General features: G+C 47.5%; 1 protein-coding gene across 3 annotated transcripts in view; it reads right to left on the bottom strand.

The window, feature by feature from the left end:
- Positions 1-20,000, bottom strand: part of frem1b (Fras1 related extracellular matrix 1b) — a 46,960-nt gene that overhangs the window by 9,313 nt on the left and 17,647 nt on the right. For all 3 annotated transcript variants that reach the window (XM_061034675.1, XM_061034674.1, XM_061034676.1), the window contains exons 12-24: positions 19,909-19,999; positions 18,338-18,505; positions 18,034-18,242; positions 17,217-17,310; positions 16,890-17,142; positions 16,389-16,583; positions 12,332-12,520; positions 11,222-11,418; positions 10,888-11,113; positions 9,546-9,690; positions 6,906-7,047; positions 6,439-6,643; positions 2,813-3,077 (exon numbers count right to left, since the gene is read on the bottom strand). In XM_061034675.1, coding sequence (XP_060890658.1) covers positions 2,813-3,077; positions 6,439-6,643; positions 6,906-7,047; positions 9,546-9,690; positions 10,888-11,113; positions 11,222-11,418; positions 12,332-12,520; positions 16,389-16,583; positions 16,890-17,142; positions 17,217-17,310; positions 18,034-18,242; positions 18,338-18,505; positions 19,909-19,999 — 2,379 coding nt within the window. The remainder of the gene's footprint in view (positions 1-2,812; positions 3,078-6,438; positions 6,644-6,905; positions 7,048-9,545; positions 9,691-10,887; positions 11,114-11,221; positions 11,419-12,331; positions 12,521-16,388; positions 16,584-16,889; positions 17,143-17,216; positions 17,311-18,033; positions 18,243-18,337; positions 18,506-19,908; position 20,000) is intronic.

The following is a 20,000-nucleotide window of genomic DNA, read 5'->3' on the forward strand; positions in this document are numbered from 1 at the left end:
GCTCTGCATGGGTCTGTAAACCTTTCTGTGTTCTAACCTCTCTCCATTTTTCAAAAGCATCTCCAATATTGATCCTAGTTTGAGCACGTTTCTGCTCGTGGAGCTTATTAGAAACATGCAGAGGCTTTTTAGGTCGGGTACAATCACTTCTATCTGAACCACTTCTCTTGCCCGCTTCCATCGCTGCAACACCTGTTGACCTGATAACTGCTCTCATATCTGGCAAACCGAGGGGCGTCCAAAACGGCCGTGTGGGGGAGTGTCTTAAAAGCGCCTACCTTCTCTGGTCCAAACAAATCCAGAGCATTCAGGATCAGAATCTAAAGTTAGAAGGAGGACATACTGACTGCTGCATTGTTGTCAGAGAAGCCAGCACTTCAACATGTTTCCTTAATGATCAGATAGTAAGATACCTTTATCAAAGTTACAGATGTAAAAAATTACAAAATCACAACATCCTCAGCATCGCCCTCCAACACCTTCAATCTCCGGCCTCAGAGTCAGGGCTCGGTTTCTACGTGGATCTGAACCAATCCTATTAAAACTTAACTGAGGAGTCTTTAATTTGATTTCAGTTTACTACAAAGAATAATTAATGTCATGGCTTTCTAATGAGGAACTCTGACAGCAGCTTCAGTCATCAATCACTCACTAAATTTAACCAACACACACACACCATAGAGACAAGTGACATAGCGGCGGACCTGAAAAATTAGCCCTGTGTGTGTGAGTGTGTGTGTGTGTGTGTGTGTGTGTATGTGTGTGTGTGTGTGTGTGTGTGTGTGTGTGTGTGTGTGTGTGTGTGTTTGTGTCTTGTACTCCTCTCAGTCCTCTGCCAACACAATCTGCCTCTCAGCCCTGCAGCTGACAAACTGCCCCGGGCCTCAGCACACCGGCCACCACAAACACACCCCCCCCCCCCCCCCCCCCCCCCCCCCCCACACACACACACACACACACACACACACACACACACACACACACACACACACACACACACACACACACACACACACACACGGAGGCAGGTCCTGGTGTAACATCTGGCTCCGATGTCGGCCATATTTGCCCAGGGATGGCCGTCTGTGGCCGCCGCTCTGGCCAGCGCTGTTGTTATTCTCTTAATAATGCCCATTCATCATCTGCTGTCACAGCAACACAACAGACACACAGATGAGTGATGCTCAGGTGTGTGTGTGTGTGCTTCAGATGTTAACACATCTGAGTCTGCATATCAGTCTGAAGATAACACACAAGTCACATTATTACTTCTGCGTTCTAAACAGAGATTTAAAATCCCCATGAAATGAGACTTCGAGAGGATTCCTCCTGAAACAGGAGAGAACCAATCACAGGATAGAAGGCGGGACATCAAGGCTTATGTTGCAGACGGTTTCACTGCTGCAGGATGAACAAATCTAGTGTTCTCATCTTAAAACAGTAGAATCAGGAGACTAGAACAGACTGAAGGAACCCTTTAGTTCCTTCAGTCTGTCAGTCAGCGTGGCCTCTTTCAGTCCTCCGTCTCGGACTCTTGGCTGTGATCCGGTCGCTTCTTTTAGAGCCAGATAACCAGCCGGTCGGGGCAGCAGAGGTCTGGGTGACAAACCCGGGGTCTGCACACACTCCAGGTCACACTCCCCCCCCCTCCCCTCTCCTCCTCCCCCCTTTTAAAAAACTCTACTGCTGCCAAATTGGCTGGAAAGGCAGATAAACATTCTGCAGCCTGGCCTCTCGTCTCCTGACGCTCAGGTTTTTGTTTTTTTTCCTCGTCTCACGATGTAGAGGCAGATGATTCGCCCTTTATTCTCCTGATGTGTGCAGAATTTCCTGCTGCGCTGCGTTAAACGGACCGGGCCAGAAGAGAACAGCTGCTGATGACAGTCCAACGCAGTCGAGTTTAGTTACCAGCTGATGTTTTGTTTCTTTATTTCATGAGCTCAGATTCTTTTTTGTTGCCTTTTATTATTTTAAAGGTTCATTTTGTGGCTTTTTATTCCATAAATATTAAAGTGAAAGGACAGAGGATAGAGTCAGAAATCAGAGAGAGAGAGAGGGAGGGGAATGACATGCATGAAAGGAGCCACAGGTCGGATTCCAACCCGGGCCACCCGCTTGGAGGACTAAAGCTTTCTAGTACACAGGTTTGCACGCAGTAAGCACTGGGGTGAGGCCGCCCCAGGACTGTTTTTAAAAACTTTTTGGGCCTTTATGCGATCGGACAGCTGAAGAGAGACAGGAAGAAAAGGGCCGAGGTCGGATTCAAACCTGCTGAGATGAGGACCACAGCCTCTGTACATGGAGTGAGCACACTAACCACTGCACCACCAGCGCCCCCGGATTATTTTGAAATCCTTTTTTTTGTTATTTTTGGGCCTTTATTAGATCGGACAGCTGAAGAGAGACAGGAAGTGTTTGGAGGAGAGAGAGCGGGGACGACATGAAGAAAAATTCAAACCCGCTGAGATGAGGACCGCAGCCTCTGTACATGGCGTGCAAGACATAACCGCTAGCCCCCATTTAAATACATTATTAAATGGTTTGTTTTCTGCGTCTGTTCTCCTGAGTCTGATTCTCTTCGAGGTTGTCCTGTCTCGTGCCGGGACACAAAAGTTGAGTGAGTGAGTTTAAATCCCCTCGGATGGTCGAGCCGTCCTGTTTGTGTCACATTGATTTGACTTCAGGTTTAAAACTCGTCAATAAAAGCTTCTTAATCCGATCGACCTGCGAGAAGGTGACGGTGATGACCTTTGGCTGTTACAGGTCTTCACGTGTTTGTGCGTGTGGCGGGAGGCGGGAGGCGTGTCCTCACCTGAAGGAGTCGGCGTCTGCGTGGTGGCTGTTGTCGTGGGTGTAACACACTCGGTGCGCGGCGACGTCCAGCTGTGTGAAGGAGACCAGCGGGACCCCGGGCTGATGGACCGCGTGGACCAGGCCGTGTCGAGGCGGGACGGACACGGTGTAGACCAGCTCCTCGGGACGACCTGACGAGTCCGACGCCAGGAGGATGTCGGTGTTCAGGACGACTCGCTGACCCTCCGACAGACGCACCGCCTTGCTCAGCAGCACCAAGTCACCTGGAGGCAGAAAGAGAGAGATCAACAATGTCTCACTTTTGAGAATTTACTGGAATTTGCGACCAGTCCAGGGTTAAACCCCGCCTCTCGACCAATGAGAGCTCAAACCCCCCCGAGACCCCAAACAGGAAAGGCGGTATAGAATATGGACTTAGGATGCCATGAGATCAGAACTTAAACTTTGATATGATTCTAATAAAAATCAAACAGTGTTGATGCCTGTTTGGAAACCATGGCAACAAAAATAGAAGAGCTAGGCAACCAAGATGGGGTCATCTCTGTAATCACTGCAGAGTGTCTAAAGTGCAATAAATATTTTGGTACTGAACGGGGAAAAAAGGAAAAACAACAAAATGTCTCGCAGTCATTGAGACTTCAGAGTAAACCAACATGGCCGCCGACGGGCCGGAGGAAGTGAGATTGTTTTTGGGCTTTTAACTTTAAGGAAAGGATGTACGACATGTCAAGACTCTCCTGTGTCTCTGAGTCCTGACTGTCTACAATGAGGGAGAAGCTTGAGTCCCGCTGGCTGTGTTGTTGTCAGAGCCGTGTTTACATGGACGGGACGGCCGGCTCCTCCCCTTGTGTATAAAAGCTGTTTTAGTCAAGAACTAGAGAGAAGAAGAAGAACATACTCACTGATTATTTGGATGTTAGTAAGAGTTTTTAGATCACGCTCATTCTGTGTCAGTTTACATGAAATGTGAAGCTACGAGCTAACTAAAGAGCGCTAACATTAGCATGCTAACACAACAATGTGAAGCTACGAGCTAACTAAAGAGCGCTAACATTAGCATGCTAACACAACAATGTGAAGCTACGAGCTAACTAAAGAGCGCTAACATTAGCATGCTAACACAACAATGCAGGGCACAGGTGAGTGCAGCTCGAGCAAAGGAAGATTTTGTCCGCAGCATTCTTGCTTTGATTGTGAGAACAGAGGGGTCGGAGGTGTGTCTCTGGAGGAGAGCGGAGGCTTCAGTATGGAGGAGGCGTGGCCAAACAGAAGTTAGTTTTGGTTTCATGCTGGAGCTCAAGAGCGACATCTACTGGATCAAAAAGTTGCACATTCTTCCTTTAAAGTTCCGAAAGCAACAAAAAAATAAACTATGGGTGAAGTCGAGGAGAGGGCGTGAACATGGAGGTGAGTAAACATTATTAGCTGTGGTTGTTGTGCTTCCTCCTTCAGCTATCGTTCTGTTAAAAGTGACAACCCACAGAGCGCGTGCTCGGCTGTCCTCGACGTTCCCTCAACACATCAGGAGATCAGATCGTATTTATGATTAGAAATCAAAGATTTACAGAGGAGTTCGGATCAATCATAACTCACCTCACATCACAGGAACGTCTGATGAGATCATCTTTGGAGACATTTGAAATCAGGACTTTCTTTAGGATTGATGGAAGTGTGAACCTCACTTAAGGAGCGATGTGCAACTCTAACCTCAAAGATAATAAAAATAACGAGTAAACAAATCCACCACGGCCTCTGAAGCCTGAAATCAAAAGAGTCTGGATTAAACTTCTTCTTCTGACTGGCAGAAGTTAGAGTCAGATGTTTTTCTTATTTAGTAAAAAGCAGAACAATGAAAACTTCAAAAAGGCCGTCACATGTAAATGTTTGGAGTGCGTTGTTGGTGGAGGCGGTGGAGCACCCAGAGGAGACGGACCAACGCCCCTCCACAGCTGCTCCACCTCCTCCTCCGTTTAATTATTCAGCAGCTGAGGAGGCCGGTGGTTTCTCACCTCGGCTCCTCCAGGATCAGAGGGCTCGGAGCCAGAAGGGCCGAGGCCTCGCTGGCCGTGTTCACCCGACTGGTAAAGCTGGCACAGTGAGGGAGGGGCGATCAATTATACATGAACCAGGACGGAGACCGGCCGCAGAGACCAGAGAGAGGGGACCACAGAGACCGCAGAAGGTGCACAGTCAGAGTGTGCGTGTTTGTGGAAAACATGCTTCCTTATGTTGTTGTCATATAAAAACTTTAGAAGCTGATTCTTTTTGTCTCCTTTTGGTCAGAAAAAGTTTAAATGTCAACATCAGGAACAGAGATCGTTGAACTTTGGACTTTCATTGGATACCAGGATTCTGACATTTTTTAACATGGATCCTATCTTTATTTTAATATAGCCTTTTTTAGGTCAGGCCGACTTCAAAACCGGTCTTAGGAATCCAAAATCAGGTCAACCGGGCCGTCCATGGCCAAGAAATGAGTGCGTACGCCTCATGTACAGAGACTTAAGTCCTCAAGAGTGGGTGGTCCAAATCCGACTTGTGGCTCCTGTCCTGCATGTCGGTCCCCCACTCTCTCTCTCTCTCTCCCAGGTTTCTGACTCTCTCCACTGTCCTATCTCTAAATAAAAACATGGTCCACATCGGTCTGATATCGTACACCCGGCTTTAGTCACAGAGATGCAGCTATGCGGTGCTGTGTAATTAAAAGTGTCTCATCGGGGATCTGTAAGGGTATGAAGTAGTGTTGTAGTCAAGACCACACTGACCCAGACCAAGACCCATACCTACATTCTACAATTCTACACTTCACTTATCAGACTCTTTTATCCAAAGTGACGTACATCAGAGAGTAAGAACAACACAAGCAAGGATCTAGAAAAAAGGGAACAATGTCAGTAAGAGCAAACGATCAGCTTTGAGTCTGATTGGACACACAGGTGCTGACAGGAAGTGACCAGAGGCAAAGCACAACATTGAGGGCAGTTCTTGAGAGCTCTAATCAGTATAGAAACCATCTTATAAGTCGTCGTTATCAAACAGAAACCATCGTCATTACCATCATCATCATCAATAATATGGAGACCATCATCATTAAGTTAGTAGGTATTCATGAAAGAGCTGGGTCTTTAGCTTTTTCTTAAAGGTGCAGAGGGACTCTGCAGATCGAACGCCTGAGACCAGAGGGCTCCGAGACCGAGACATTTAGGGATCGAGACCGAGTGAAGACCAAGACCAAGGCAGGACAAGACCCTGAAATATGTTGAATCGAGGTATAATGATTTTTAAAGTTTGAAACATTCCAGTAGCTCCTTCACGGTCTGTTGAATTGAATCAGAGCAGTAACTTCAACCTCCTCGAGGAGGGATGAGGCAAAATATCAATACGGCAAGGGTTTTAAAAAAAAGCAAAGCGCTCTGAACAGCTTTTCCTGCCAATTTGACTCACAGGTCGTCATGACTCCTCCCTTATGACATGAATGAGCGAAAACACAAAGGGACGTTGATTGATCAAATAAGAAGAAGCGAGCGGGTTAAGTCGGACAGCGGTGAAAAGAAGTTAAAGAATGAAGCGTGATAAGAGGTTAAACTGACTTGAGTTACTTTAGGCTCCGCCCCCTCCTCCTACCTTTCTGCACGGTGTGGACGGATATGAAGAAGCTCTGCGCCGGGCTCTCGTTGTCCAGGTCGCTGAGGGTGAAGCGGAAGCTGTCGTGACCTTTGAATCCGGCGGCGTTGGTGGCGGCGGTGTGTGCGTACCACAGACGGTTCATCTCCACGTCGTCCTGAGTGAAGTTGTGACCGGCCGACAGCTCGCTCCAACCGGACTCTGTCTGCAGACGGGTCACACGAGTCACAACCAGAGTTAGAAAACCAGCAGGAACAAGACACATGATCTCTCTTCCTGAAACAATAATACGTTCTGATAACTGCTCTCATATCTGGCAAACCGAGGGGCGTCCAAAACGGCCGTGTGGGGGGGCGCCTTAAAACCGCCTACCTTCTCTGGTCCAAACAAATCCAGAGCATTCAGGATCTCAAGGGAATCTCAAAGGAAAAAGTACAGACTCTTATCCGAGCAGGTTGTTTCCTCACCTTGAACCGCAGTTTACCAAAGCGCGGTGCAGCGTTGAGGAAGTAGAACACCTGGTTTGGGGGCGTGTCCAGGTCCGCGGCCTCTAGGACCACATTGGAGATCACCCTGCGCTCACCTGAGTCCACCTGCAAGCCTGCGTTCCTGAAACACACACACAGAAATAACATTTAAAAAACAATTATTATGATTAATCATGATTCTGCTGACGAGAGGATTCAGTGTCATGTTTAAGATGGCGGCCTGATTTCTGTTCACCCAGACGATCTCAAGTAAACTTAAAGGGATACTTCACCCATCTGCATTAATCTTTGTATCATTAGAAACCTGGTAGTATTTTTGAATGGTCGTGCATCCCGCCCTCATTTTCCCCTGAGATGTGAAATCTTTGTATTTCTGAGTCTGAAAAGGAGCTTCAAGTGACGCAAAAATCAATTAAATTAATAAAGTATTTCTGATTCTGATTCTGATTCAGACCTTAGTGGGAGTGGCCTGTGGTGCTGTGCATTCTGGGATTTGGTGTCTTTCATCCACATGAGCCAAAAAAACACTTTCTGCCTTTTCTCAGCCAAGAAGGCACCAACTTCAAAATGTATTTCACATTTCTACATATATGACCCAATGTCAATACAGATTCATGTTTCAACAGGTGAAGTATCCCTTTAATAAAATAAACATCACAGCAGGCGTGATACCTTCATGGTGGCAGGGCATAGCTTGCTGTGTAAGCTACCGTTTTGAAACAAAGAAGAAGAACCGAGTACTGGGTAAACAAGCTGATGTTAAGATCGAAGAATAACACATTTAGGAATGTAACAGAGACATTTCTTAAACTGGAATCTGATGTAAAAACTTTAAATAAACTGTAAAAGTGTAAGAGAGGAGAGGTGTTAAATGTTTTAAATGTGAGGGAGGTTTGGTGTAAAGCTGCAGAGACACAAACAGGAGGAAGTTGAAAGTTTGAGTAAGCAGGTTTTTCCAGCGGGATCGTGTGGATTTGGGGCTAGTGTTTATGTGTGGTGCTGTAGTTGAATGTGTGTTGTTGGGGGTGTAGGGGGGGCCGGGGGGGTTGAACATCAGAAACCGTCTGGCTGCTTCCTCACTTGGAAGTAAAATCCGCTCAGGACAGACGCTGCCACGTCCATCCTGCAGGAACGCAAAAAACAAGGAGGCCGGCATCTGCCAAGTCTGAGCGTTACTTCTGCCTCGCCGGCCTTTACAGCACCAGCTCGGCCCGTGCCAACACACCCACACACCCGCCCACGAACACACACCAACTTAACCCCCCCCCTCCCCTCCTCCAAGGCTCAGTCAAGGATGCAAATTCCCAATCACTCAAATGAAAATATTATGGGTGGGGGTGGAGGAGGAGGAGGGGGCCGCAGATAAACACCCACTCATGCAAAGCGACCGGCCACATGTGCTCACACAGGTTCTCCTCCCCCCTCCTCCCAGAATGACCCCCCCTGACTCCCCCCCCCCTCCTGCCGAGCGCCTCGCAGAAAAGGAAAAGGCTTGGGACATTTATCCTTCAACTTTCTTATATTTTAAATACTCAGTTTAAATTAATAGTTATGGCAGACATCAAACTGTTACTTTTGTGTTTGAACAGAAGGTCAGACGTTTTTTGTTTTTTGTTGGGGGGGGGCTTTTTACCTCCAATTTTCAAGATGGGACAGTGGACAGAGTCAGAAACCAGAGAGAGAGTAGGAAATGACATGCAGGAGAGGAGCCACAGGTCGGATTCAAACCTGGGCCGCCCACATCGAAGGACTTAATCCTCTATACATGGGGCCACAAGGGGGAGGAGCCGGCCGTCCCGTCCATGTAAACACGACTCTGACAACAACACAGCCAGCGGGACTCGAGCTTCTCCCTCATTGTAGACAGTCATGACTCAGAGACACATTTACACAGGACAGACTGGATCTAATGATATGCTGATGATACACAGCTTTATGTCCTTTAGGGGTCTCTGGCCTGGGCGCAGTTTACACTTTAGCCTGACAAATTTAAAGTGATGTGCATATAAGATAAGATATATTAGAGCAAACCTGTAGGACTCGAGCCAACGTCCAGAGAGCGAAGTCAGGTGAGCGTTTAACGCACATGAAAACAAACATTTGATTTCTGTCCTCGCTGTAACGCCTTCAGGGACGCCACCAGGAATGTTTCTCCCGTCGCTGAGTGGGAGCTTGACTAATATGTTGGGGTGCTATGAACAGTCGATTCATGTATTCATAGTTACTTTTTAAGGGGGCTTACCCGGGGGTAGACAGATTTGTGATGGGGCTATAGCGCCCCCTAGCCCCGGTGTAGCGCCGTGCTTGAACGCCTTACATCGCTGCGTTTCAGACGACTATAAACACCACCAACACATTACGTGTATAGGTATTATTACATATTATGTAAGGAATATATCTTTAACAGTAAATGAATGAGGGAGCAGAAGCTTTTTGTATGAAGTTAAAACTTCTTAAAACCTGACCGTGACCTTTGACCTCACACAGTCACATATCTCCAGAAATGCTGCATTAACAAGAATTAAAAACTAAATCCTCGTATCAGGTCACTTCACCTGTGTGTGTGTGTGTGTGTGTGTGTGTGTGTGTGCGTGTGTGTGTGTGTGTGTGTGTGCGTACTTGAGCAGTCGGGGCTTCTCGTCGTTGACCGGCAGCACGGTGACCTGAGCCGTCCCCCGCACCGTGTGGACGCCATCTGTCAGCCGCAGAGCCACGGCGTCCTTCAGGGTTTCTGTGTCATCGTGCATGTACACGATCTTCATGCCTGCAGAGGGGAGGGGGGGGGGAGGGGGGGGGAGGGGTGTGTGTGCAGGTGAAAGGGAGGACAGGGAGGAAGAAGAGGAGCAGCAGCAGGGAACAGAAGATTTAGTGTTGGCTGCTCATGTTTGTATGCTTCCTAATTATACAACATCTTTATATTTACAACACTTTTCCATAAATAAAATCTGATTTAAATAAAAACATTTACACTTTTCTCTTGGTTTATGTTTGGAGAGATAAGGCCCTACTGGTTTCAAAGTGATGAGCTGCTCATTTTGACATTCTGATGAGTGGATTCTAGTCCACTTTATTCTTTGGTGGTTAAAAAGGGGGCAGACCTCCAGGCCTGTAGGGGGAGCTCTAAGTGTAACTGGATTTGATGAAAAACAAACTTTATGAAGAAGAGATTTTGTTCAAAGAAGGATGAGTGTAAAGTGACGTCACCAGCCTTATCTGCATCAGGTTATACTGGAATATTGGTATCAAGGACCCAGGACACTTTTTAGATGGAAAACTAGGTATTAGAAGTTCGTCTTATACTCCAAATTTTACAGTAGGACGAGTTAGTGTTTCAAATAAGACGACCGCTATCGCTGAGCTTCAAAGATCCTCTTTAGAACCCAATGGGTGATGTCACTGAGACTGTTTTATAAACGGTAAATGGACTTGAGCTTGTAAAGTTATTTTCTCGTCTTCTGACGCTTTTACTTCACTTTGCTGTGTGAGACCATCAGAAGTAACAAACGCCATTCATACGCGGCCACCAAGGAAGCAGAGGGAGCAACTTGGGGTTTAGTGTCTTTCCCAAGGACACATCGGACATGTAGCTGCAGGAGCTGGGGATTGAACCCTCCACCTTCCGGTTGAGAGAGGACAGACCCTACCAACTGAGACACCGCCGCCCCGGTACAGTCTATGGGCTGGGAGAGACGAGACACCATTGGGCCGTTTGTTTGAGCGTCCTGCAGCATGATTTTGTTTTATTGGCAGTGTGTGTCTGTTTTTTTGTTTCAGACTTTTTCTTTTTGTATTTTGGATTGTCCATATTGGCCACAAAATGATTCACAACCAGCGATCCACGACCGATTATCGGCCTGTATGACCTTATAATCTTGTTTAAAAGAAGTTGGGTTATTCCAGAATACTTCAGTACTAAATCCTCTCCGTTGATGTCTGTGTGATCTGTCGATGTCGCTCTCACCTTGTCGGAGCTCCTGCAGGGTGAAGGAGGTGACGGGGAGGCTCCTCTGCAGGAGGTCGGCTCCCGTCTCCTCGTAGCGGCTCATCTCGGCGCCGTAGACGGCGTTTATCAGGCTGCCGTGAGCAGGCGGTCGCTCCACGGTGAAGGTCAGGATGTCCGGAGGGGCGTCAAGGTCGAAAGCGTTCAGTATGGAGGGGGTCAGCTCCCTCATCCCGCCCTCCTTCACCTGCAGGAGGCGGAGAAGAAGGGAAACTTTACAGCTACAAGAGGACAGTGAGGTGAAAACAACTTGAACTGTTAACATCATGAAAAGTTGTTTCTGAGGTGAACATACGGTGAAGTTGGCGAGCTGCAGTGAAGGTGTCTCATCATTGGTCGGATTGATGATGATGTAAAAGGGGACGGGGGCGGAGTGATGCAGCCCATCACTCACACTGATGGACAACTGGTCGACAGTCGGCTCCGCCCCTTTGCTTTCTGATTGGACGTAGTTGATGAAACCGGAGGTCAGGTGGACGAGACTGAAGGATTCTGGGGAGGAAAAACGGATCAGTTCAGGGTTCTGATGCTTAATACACACACACACACACACACACACACACAGAAACACACACACACACACACACAGAAACACAGAAACACACAGAAACACACACACACACACACACACACACACAGAAACACACAGAAACACACACACACACACACACACACACACAGAAACACACAGAAACACACACACACACACACACACACACAGAAACACACACACACACACACACACACACACAGAAACACACAGAAACACACACACACACACACACACACAGAAACACACAGAAACACACACACACACACACACACACACAGAAACACACGCACACACACACAGAAACACACACACACACACACACACACAGAAACACACACACACAGACAGAAACACACACACACACACAGAAACACACACACAGAAACACACGCACACACACACAGAAACACACACACACACACAGAAACACACACACACACACACAGAAACACACACACACACACAGAAACACACACACACACACACACACACACACACACACACACAGAAACACACACACACCCACACACACACACACACACACACACAGAAACACACACACACACAGAAACACACACACACACAGAAACACACACACACACAGAAACACACACACACACACACACACAGAAACACACACACACACACACACAGAAACACACACACACACACACACACAGAAACACACACACACACACACACACACACACAGAAACACACACACACACACACACACACAGAAACACACACACACACAGAAACACACACACAGGAAGACACACACACACAGAAACACACACACACACACACACACACACACACACACACACACACACACACACACACACACACCAACTCGGACTCCTGCGTTGCTCTTCTCAGAGCCGGGCGTTGGCAGCGTGTTCTCCAGGAAGCCGTGCAGGGGGAGGGTCTCCAGGTGAAAGGTCAGATGGTCCGGTGGGCTGTCGGGGTCCGAGGCCCCAAGAACCCCCCCACAGAGACAGGCTGAGGCCCCCTCGTCCACTACGAACATGGAGCCACCTAAACAGAGACAACATCAGTTAAACGAAGGATTCAGGAGTCAAATAGAATTCTGATCTCTTTCTTCAGGAAATCATTTAAAAACAAAGTTTAACTTCAATACATTTAATCCATTAAAAGAATAACCAAAGTAAACATTCAAGATTCTATTCAAGGAATATTTTCTGTCATACTAATTGAAAAATAATAGAAGTGAAAGTATAAACTGATCCATCCATCCAACCATCCTACTGTCCGTCTGATCGTCCATCCATCCTTTAACCATCCAGCAATCAATCTTTACATCCTCCATACATCCATCCTTTAACCATCCAGCCATCAATCTTTACATCCTCCATCCATCCATCATTCCATCCATCCGTCCAGCCGTCATTCCATCCATCCATCCATCTGTTTATCGATCTCTACAGCCGTTCATCTGGCCAACTATCTTAAATCTTTCAGCCTTCCTTCCGTTCATTCACCCGACCATTCGTCATCCATCAGTCCATCCTTCCATCTATCTTCCCATTAATCTGCACATGGATCCATCCATACGTCCATTTATCCATCCATCCTTTGGTCCTTCCATCCATCCATCCATCCATCCATCCTCCGTCTTGTTTTGTTTACTAATGGATCTGTTGTGTCTGTATCTCCTTTCACTCTGCTTGTTAATTAACAAACACAATCACCTCTGGTCTGGATCTACACCTCTATAATCCATGAGTTAAACGTTTGTATATATTAAACGTGTGTGTGTTTACACGTTGTGTAAATGTGTGTGAGCGTTAACGACGGACAGTCCTGGATCTCACTGATAAACCAGCGTCCCAAAAACCCAGAAACAAGCTAAAGCCGGCTTGTTCCACCACGCTAATGCTCTTACTCTGCGTCTTCATTCACAGCTAATTAATTAGACCATAAACACCACATACATCCCCCATAACCCCCCCCCCCCCCCCCCCCCCGCCCCTGCCCTGCATGGTGGTGCCGCTGCAGAATGAATGGTGAGATATGCTGGCAGGATTAGAGAGTTATCCCGTCGCTGGTAGCTCTGCGCTAATCCAGCTAGCGAGACGCCTCGTACACGTCGACTATTGTGAGCGAGGGATGCTCCTCTGTCTGCTTTTGTTTGTAAAGACGTTTATTGTCCGCTGTCCACCGTCTCCAGGGGAACACACACAAACACACACACAAGCACACACACACTGAGGTAATCTTACCCTGGTGTGTGTGTGTGTGTGTGTGTGTGTGTGTGTGTGTGTAACACCAGCAGACAATGGGCAGATTGACTTAAAACTTGTCAGTGCCAGCCTCGCTAGCCCGCTCGATATGCTGAGAAAACAAACAAAGATACACACGACAAACACACACTGCAAAAAACACATGACAGAAATTTAACCATTCATGTTGAATTCTATTTAAAATGTTTTTGTCCATTTGTGAGTGTAGTTAAGTTTCTAGAGACAGGCATCTTAATCAGAAGTTTTGTGGGTTTTTGGTACTCGGGTATGAAAACAGTTTATATAAGAACGTAGAACGGGAACACATAGACAATGACAGAGGCCGGTCATGCTCTCCTCCAGGTCAGAGTCCTGGATCTCCGACCTGGCTTACAACGCGGTCTTATTTTAAAAGTAAAGCTGTTTGTCAACAACATTGAAGACAAAATGACAGAAGTGTTTCCTGAACATTGTTATTTTCAAAATGAATGAGTGCAGTCAAGAACACAACGGTGTTCATCCTGCTGTAGGGCGGTCGTAAAAACATTCATTTGAACCTCGGGTGAAAAGTTCAAGTTAAAATGTCATGAGCTGTTTGAATTCAACAGGCTGTTTTAAGTAGTTTGCAGTTTGATCCAGCAGAGGGCGCTCTCAGTGTAACTTGACCGTGTGAGCGTGTGGGGTTGGTTTGAATGTGTTCAAACGTTACTTGTAACAACACTTTTCTGCTGCGTTATGTTGATTTAGAAAACATTATTCTCATTTTTAAAACACTCATGCTTCAGATTTAAATATCTGCAGCTCCAAAACAAAAGGAACAAGAACAGGAACAACTAGAAATATCAGATGAACAGATGTGAAAATGTCAGCCAGACTTTCACCAAACATTCACATGTTACCTCTGTAAGTGTGCAGCTTATTCTTATTCCCTCTGCTGCTTCCTTTGCTTTGTTCTCTTCTCTGCAGTGGTGTTAGTCAGAAAATATGTGAAACATAAAGTTTAAAATGTGCAAATGGAACGTCTTCCACTGCAGGATGTGAGACTCACTTCATGTGCAGAGGTCAGAGGTCGGGGCTGCTGTAGAGCCACGGGGAGCTAATCGTTCAGCTAATGTGACAAAAATAATGTTTTTGGAAGAATTAAAGCCAATCAATACTAAACGATGTGACAGTAAAGTATTGTATTGTATCTCTTGGGCACGCTCAGTTAGCATTCTGATCGACGTTGAAATAATAATCTATTTTTAGGAAATAGAGATTTTTAAAGCGAGCAAAAATCATGTAAGACTATTTTCTTTTTGCAGTGTGCAAACATGTAAATTCAATGTCTTTCTCTCTCTCTCCACACACACACACACACACACACACACACACACACACACAGAATCTCCCAGTCCTCCCAGTGTGAGTCCCAGTGGTCACTGGTCTCCATTGATAACCACAGAGCTCCTCCAATCCCTGTTTTTGGCTCAGACTCCAGCGAGAACTACAACCTTCCCCAAGAGAGAGCGAGAGCGTGTGTGTGTGTGTGTGTGTGTGTGTGTGTGTGTGTGTGTGTGTGTGTGTGTGTGAGCGTGTATTAGACCCCACCCCCCCCTCCCAGATGTCCCCCCTCCCCGTGCAGAGTGTGTGTAGGACTGATAGGTGATGGCGTGTCGTCGGGTCAGAGCTGCATGCTTCTTTAAGAGGATTGTAGGCAGCGAAGACCAGGACACACACACACACACACACACACACACACACACACACACACACACACACACACACACACACACACACACACACACACACTCACACACACTAACACACACACACACACACACTCACACACACTAACACACACACACACACACACACACACACAAGTCCCCCACTGGATTCAGATTTAGACATGTTTGATAGCTGTTCTCTGTGAAACCTCATTCAGAGATAGAAAAAATCAAAACCTTGTAAATGTCAAAATTTGAACATATTTTTAGACCGTTTAAATGTCAACAAAGAGGAAAGGAAACAATTATTTTTGAGGTCAAACAGGTTTAAGTATAAAAAATACAAGAATCATCAGGGATGATATGACCTTTAATTATTCATCGTTTAAAGTTCTCTCAACGCCCCTCAGTTTTCCAGATATGAGAGCAGTTATCAGGTCAACAGGTGTTGCAGCGATGGAAGCGGGCAAGAGAAGTGGTTCAGATAGAAGTGATTGTACCCGACCTAAAAAGCCTCTGCATGTTTCTAATAAGCTCCACGAGCAGAAACGTGCTCAAACTAGGATCAATATTGGAGATGCTTTTGAAAAATGGAGAGAGGTTAGAACACAGAAAGGTTTACAGACCCATGCAGAGCTGGATAAACACTGAAGCTTCAGAGTCCACCACATGGTGACCTGTGTGAGCATGGACTCTAGAGAGGAGGGGGGGGGGGGGACAGCTCTCTATGATGTTTAGAGTTTAGACTGCAGTACACATTTTAAACACTAGGGGTCAGAGTTACAGACTGCTCCTTTAACCTATAAACTTTATCAGTGCAGGACTCTAACTTTTGAAAGATAACTTTTATAGTATAGCCTACATACTTTTAAACATCAAGATCTTTTTACCACTCGGCGACCTTTGACCTTTAAAGTAAAGTAACCTGTGTGAACACAGATCCAGATCTCTTACCCAGAGTGATCGTCGGGACTTGGTTGTTGACAGGAAGAATGGTGACGTTGAGGTCGTACACAGGCAGCGTGCCGTGCAGAGGTACGGGAGGGGGAGGGGCGTCTCCGTGGCAACAGCCGTCCGTCCCTCCCGCCTCCCCGTCGGAGATGATGAGGGTGACGGTGTCTGCAACAGGATCGGGCCCGATCTCTCCTCCTGAACACAAACGTGAACAAATGATAATCTGCACGGTGACTCCTGAAGACTCCTGAATCCTACACGGGTTGCGTCTCGCCACCGGTCGCCTTACTACTGTCCTCCATTGTCTCTCGTGGTTATCCTTATCACGGGAGACTTCCCCCAGACCCTTTCATGATGTAATCCTCAAGAATTCAAACCCTACATGTCAAACATGTCAGAAACAGCCCCACGATTACCGGAAAAGGAGGAATCGGACGACATCACAAATAAAAAAATCTAGATTTTCCCACGCGCCCTGAACGCATCACGACGCCCCCTCACCTGTGTGGACGTAGTACACGTGTCCCTGCAGCAGGTCCTGCTGGGAGAACTTGTCAACGCTGAGTCCGGCTCTCTGCAGCTCCCCTCTGCCCGGACTGCGAGCGAGCATGTAGGTCAGCCTGGAGTCCTCGCTGTCCCGGTCTGTGGCCGAAAGGTAGTCCACCGTCACCTGGACACGCCCCCCCTCCTCACAGCTCAGCTCCCCCCGCAGACCCCCGCCCAGCTGGGGGGGTTCGTCGTTCATCGGTAGGACCTGAGGACATCAGATCAGGGACTGTAAGTACTCCAGAAACCTCTGACAGGAAGTGGAGCGGGGATCCTGCTCACCTGTATCAGCAGAACGACGTCGGCCGAGTTCAGTCCGTCCGTCACCGTCAGAGCGACCTCGTCCTCCGTCGTCTCAGAGTCATCGTGGATGTACCTGAGACACAAAGTTTATTCACCTGTTTCACTCTGAGATTTGGAAGAAAGAAGAAACTGCATCAGACCGGTGCACGTTTTCATCTCGCTGCGAACCTGAAACAGAACTCGAGTTAAACGACTTCCTGCAGGAGCTAAACACGAGACAACGACGACACCGCTAACGATACATGCTAACGTTACATCTCAGTCTGTTCTGAATAATATCTGCAGGGATGAACACTCACTCTCTCACTCTCTCTATCTCACTCTCTCTCACTCTCACTCTATCTATCTCACTCTCTCTATCCCTCTATCTCACTATCTCTCACTCTCTCTATCTCACTCTATATATCTCACTCTCTCTATCTATCTCACTCTCTGTCTCGCTCACTCTATCTCACTCTTTCACTCTCTCTCTCTCTCTCCCTCTATCTCTATCTCTCTCTCTCCCTCTCTCTCTCACTCTGGCTGCTTTGTATCTGAAGGCTGCTGTGTGAATTAGCGCCGTAAAGACGTACGCTCTTCTCACCAGATGACCTCGACCCGCTGACAGAGTTACATAGTGCTGAAAACAGGCGAGCGAGGCGCTCTGTGGACACGAGAGACGCCATTCTCCATGTTGGAGGTTATTGTTCTTTAAGATCGACTTTGAAACGAACTGTTTGAAGGAGGAGGAGTTACAGACTGTACACAACCACACACAAGCTCCGCCCCTTATCTTCACCTGTTCCCTGGGTCTCACCTGAGTCGCAGTCCTCTCAGGTCGTGCAGGCTGAATGCGCCTCCCTGCAGCAGCGTCCGGCCCTGCAGCTCCAGCCGACCGTGGAGCGCCGTCCTCTGCACCTCCACCTTCAGCGCCTCCTCCCGGCTGTCCCGGTCCTGAACCAGGAGGTGCTCCTCCGTCACAAAGGCCCCGCCCCCTTCCTCCACCCGCAGCAGGTTGGTGAACGCCTGAGAACCACGCAGACATTTAAACAAGAGGCGTCAGAAATGTTCACTTTGTTAGTCCTTCATTCAAACCAACAGAAGTCTGTTTGACCTCTGACCTCTGGCGCCTGGTCATCCACAGGGGTCATGGTGATGTTGAAGACGAGGTCGCTGACGGTGCCGCCGTGGTGGTCGCTGACCGAGAAGACGAACTGGACAAACAGCGGCTCGGGGCCGATGTCTTCAACAGGAGGCATGAAGGCCACTTTCATGTGATTCACTGCGTGCTGGACGAGAGAGAGAGAGAGAGAGAGAGAGAGAGAGAGTGAGAGAGAGTGAGAGAGTGAGTGAGAGAGAGAGAGTGAAAGAGTGAGAGAGAGAGTGAGATAGTGAGTGAGAGAGAGTGAGAGAGAGTGAGTGAGAGAGATAGTGAGAGAGTGAGAGAGAGGGAGAGAGGGAGAGAGAGATAGGGAGTGAGAGAGTGAGTGAGAAAGAGAGAGAGTGAGAGAGTGAGAGGGTGAGAGAGAGAGTGAGAGAGAGTGAGATAGAGAGATAGTGAGTGAGAGATAGAGAGAGGGAGAGAGAGAGAGGGAGTGAGAGAGACAGAGAGAGAGACAGAGAGAGAGAGAGAGGGAGAGAGAGAGAGACAGAGAGAGTGAGAGAGAGAGACAGAGAGAGAGTGAGAGATAGAGAGAGAGACATAGAGAGAGTGAGGGAGTGAGAGATAGAGAGAGATGGAGGGAGAGAGAGAGAGGGAGAGAGTGAGAGATAGAGAGAGAGATGGAGAGAGAGTGAGAGATAGATAGAGAGAGAGAGAGATGGAGGGAGAGAGAGAGAGGGAGAGAGAGTGAGAGATAGAGAGAGAGAGGGAGAGAGAGTGAGAGATAGAGAGAGAGAGATGGAGGGAGAGCGAGAGAGGGAGAGAGAGGGAGAGAGAGTGAGAGATAGAGAGAGAGATAGAGAGAGAGAGAGATGGAGGGAGAGAGAGTGAGAGATAGAGAGAGAGATGGAGAGAGAGAGACAGAGAGAGAGATGGAGGGAGAGAGAGAGAGGGAGAGAGAGTGAGAGATAGAGAGAGAGAGATGAGGGAGAGAGAGAGAGGGAGAGAGAGTGAGAGATAGAGAGAGAGAGAGAGAGAGATAGAGTGAGAGATAGAGAGAGAGATAGAGAGAGAGACAGAGAGAGAGAGATAGAGATAGAGAGAGAGATAGAGTGAGAGATAGAGAGAGAGAGAGAAATAGATAGAGAGAGAGAGAGAGAGAGAGAGAGGGAGAGAGAGTGAGAGATAGAGAGAGAGAGACAGAGAGAGATAGAGAGAGGGAGAGAGAGTGAGAGATAGAGAGAGAGAGATGGAGGGAGAGAGAGAGAGGGAGAGAGAGTGAGAGATAGAGAGAGAGAGAGAGAGAGAGAGATAGAGTGAGAGATAGAGAGAGAGAGAGAGATAGAGAGAGAGAGACTTTAGAATTTTAAACGCACCCTAACAGACATTTTTTAACCCTTTAGGAACCAGTAGCATCACCTTGATGCACTTTTAAAACAGTGCAGTTACACTCAGAGACCTTTAGGGGGCGCCACAGAGCACCAAACCAATGTCCTGCATAAAGTTGCTTTCATAGCCGTGGGTTCTACGGGTAAGTTAATCTGAAAACCGCCGAAGTGAAAGCTTTGAAAACCCGGTTTGTTGTCACACCTGGGTGAAGGACTTTAAGACGGGCGCCATGCGGTCTTTCTTCATGGCGTTGGTGCTGTCCGTGTAGAACAAACGCCCGGCGTCCATCATCC

The sequence above is a fragment of the Labrus mixtus genome, chromosome 3, assembly GCF_963584025.1.
Source record: "Labrus mixtus chromosome 3, fLabMix1.1, whole genome shotgun sequence".
NCBI classification, from domain to species: domain Eukaryota; kingdom Metazoa; phylum Chordata; class Actinopteri; order Labriformes; family Labridae; genus Labrus; species Labrus mixtus.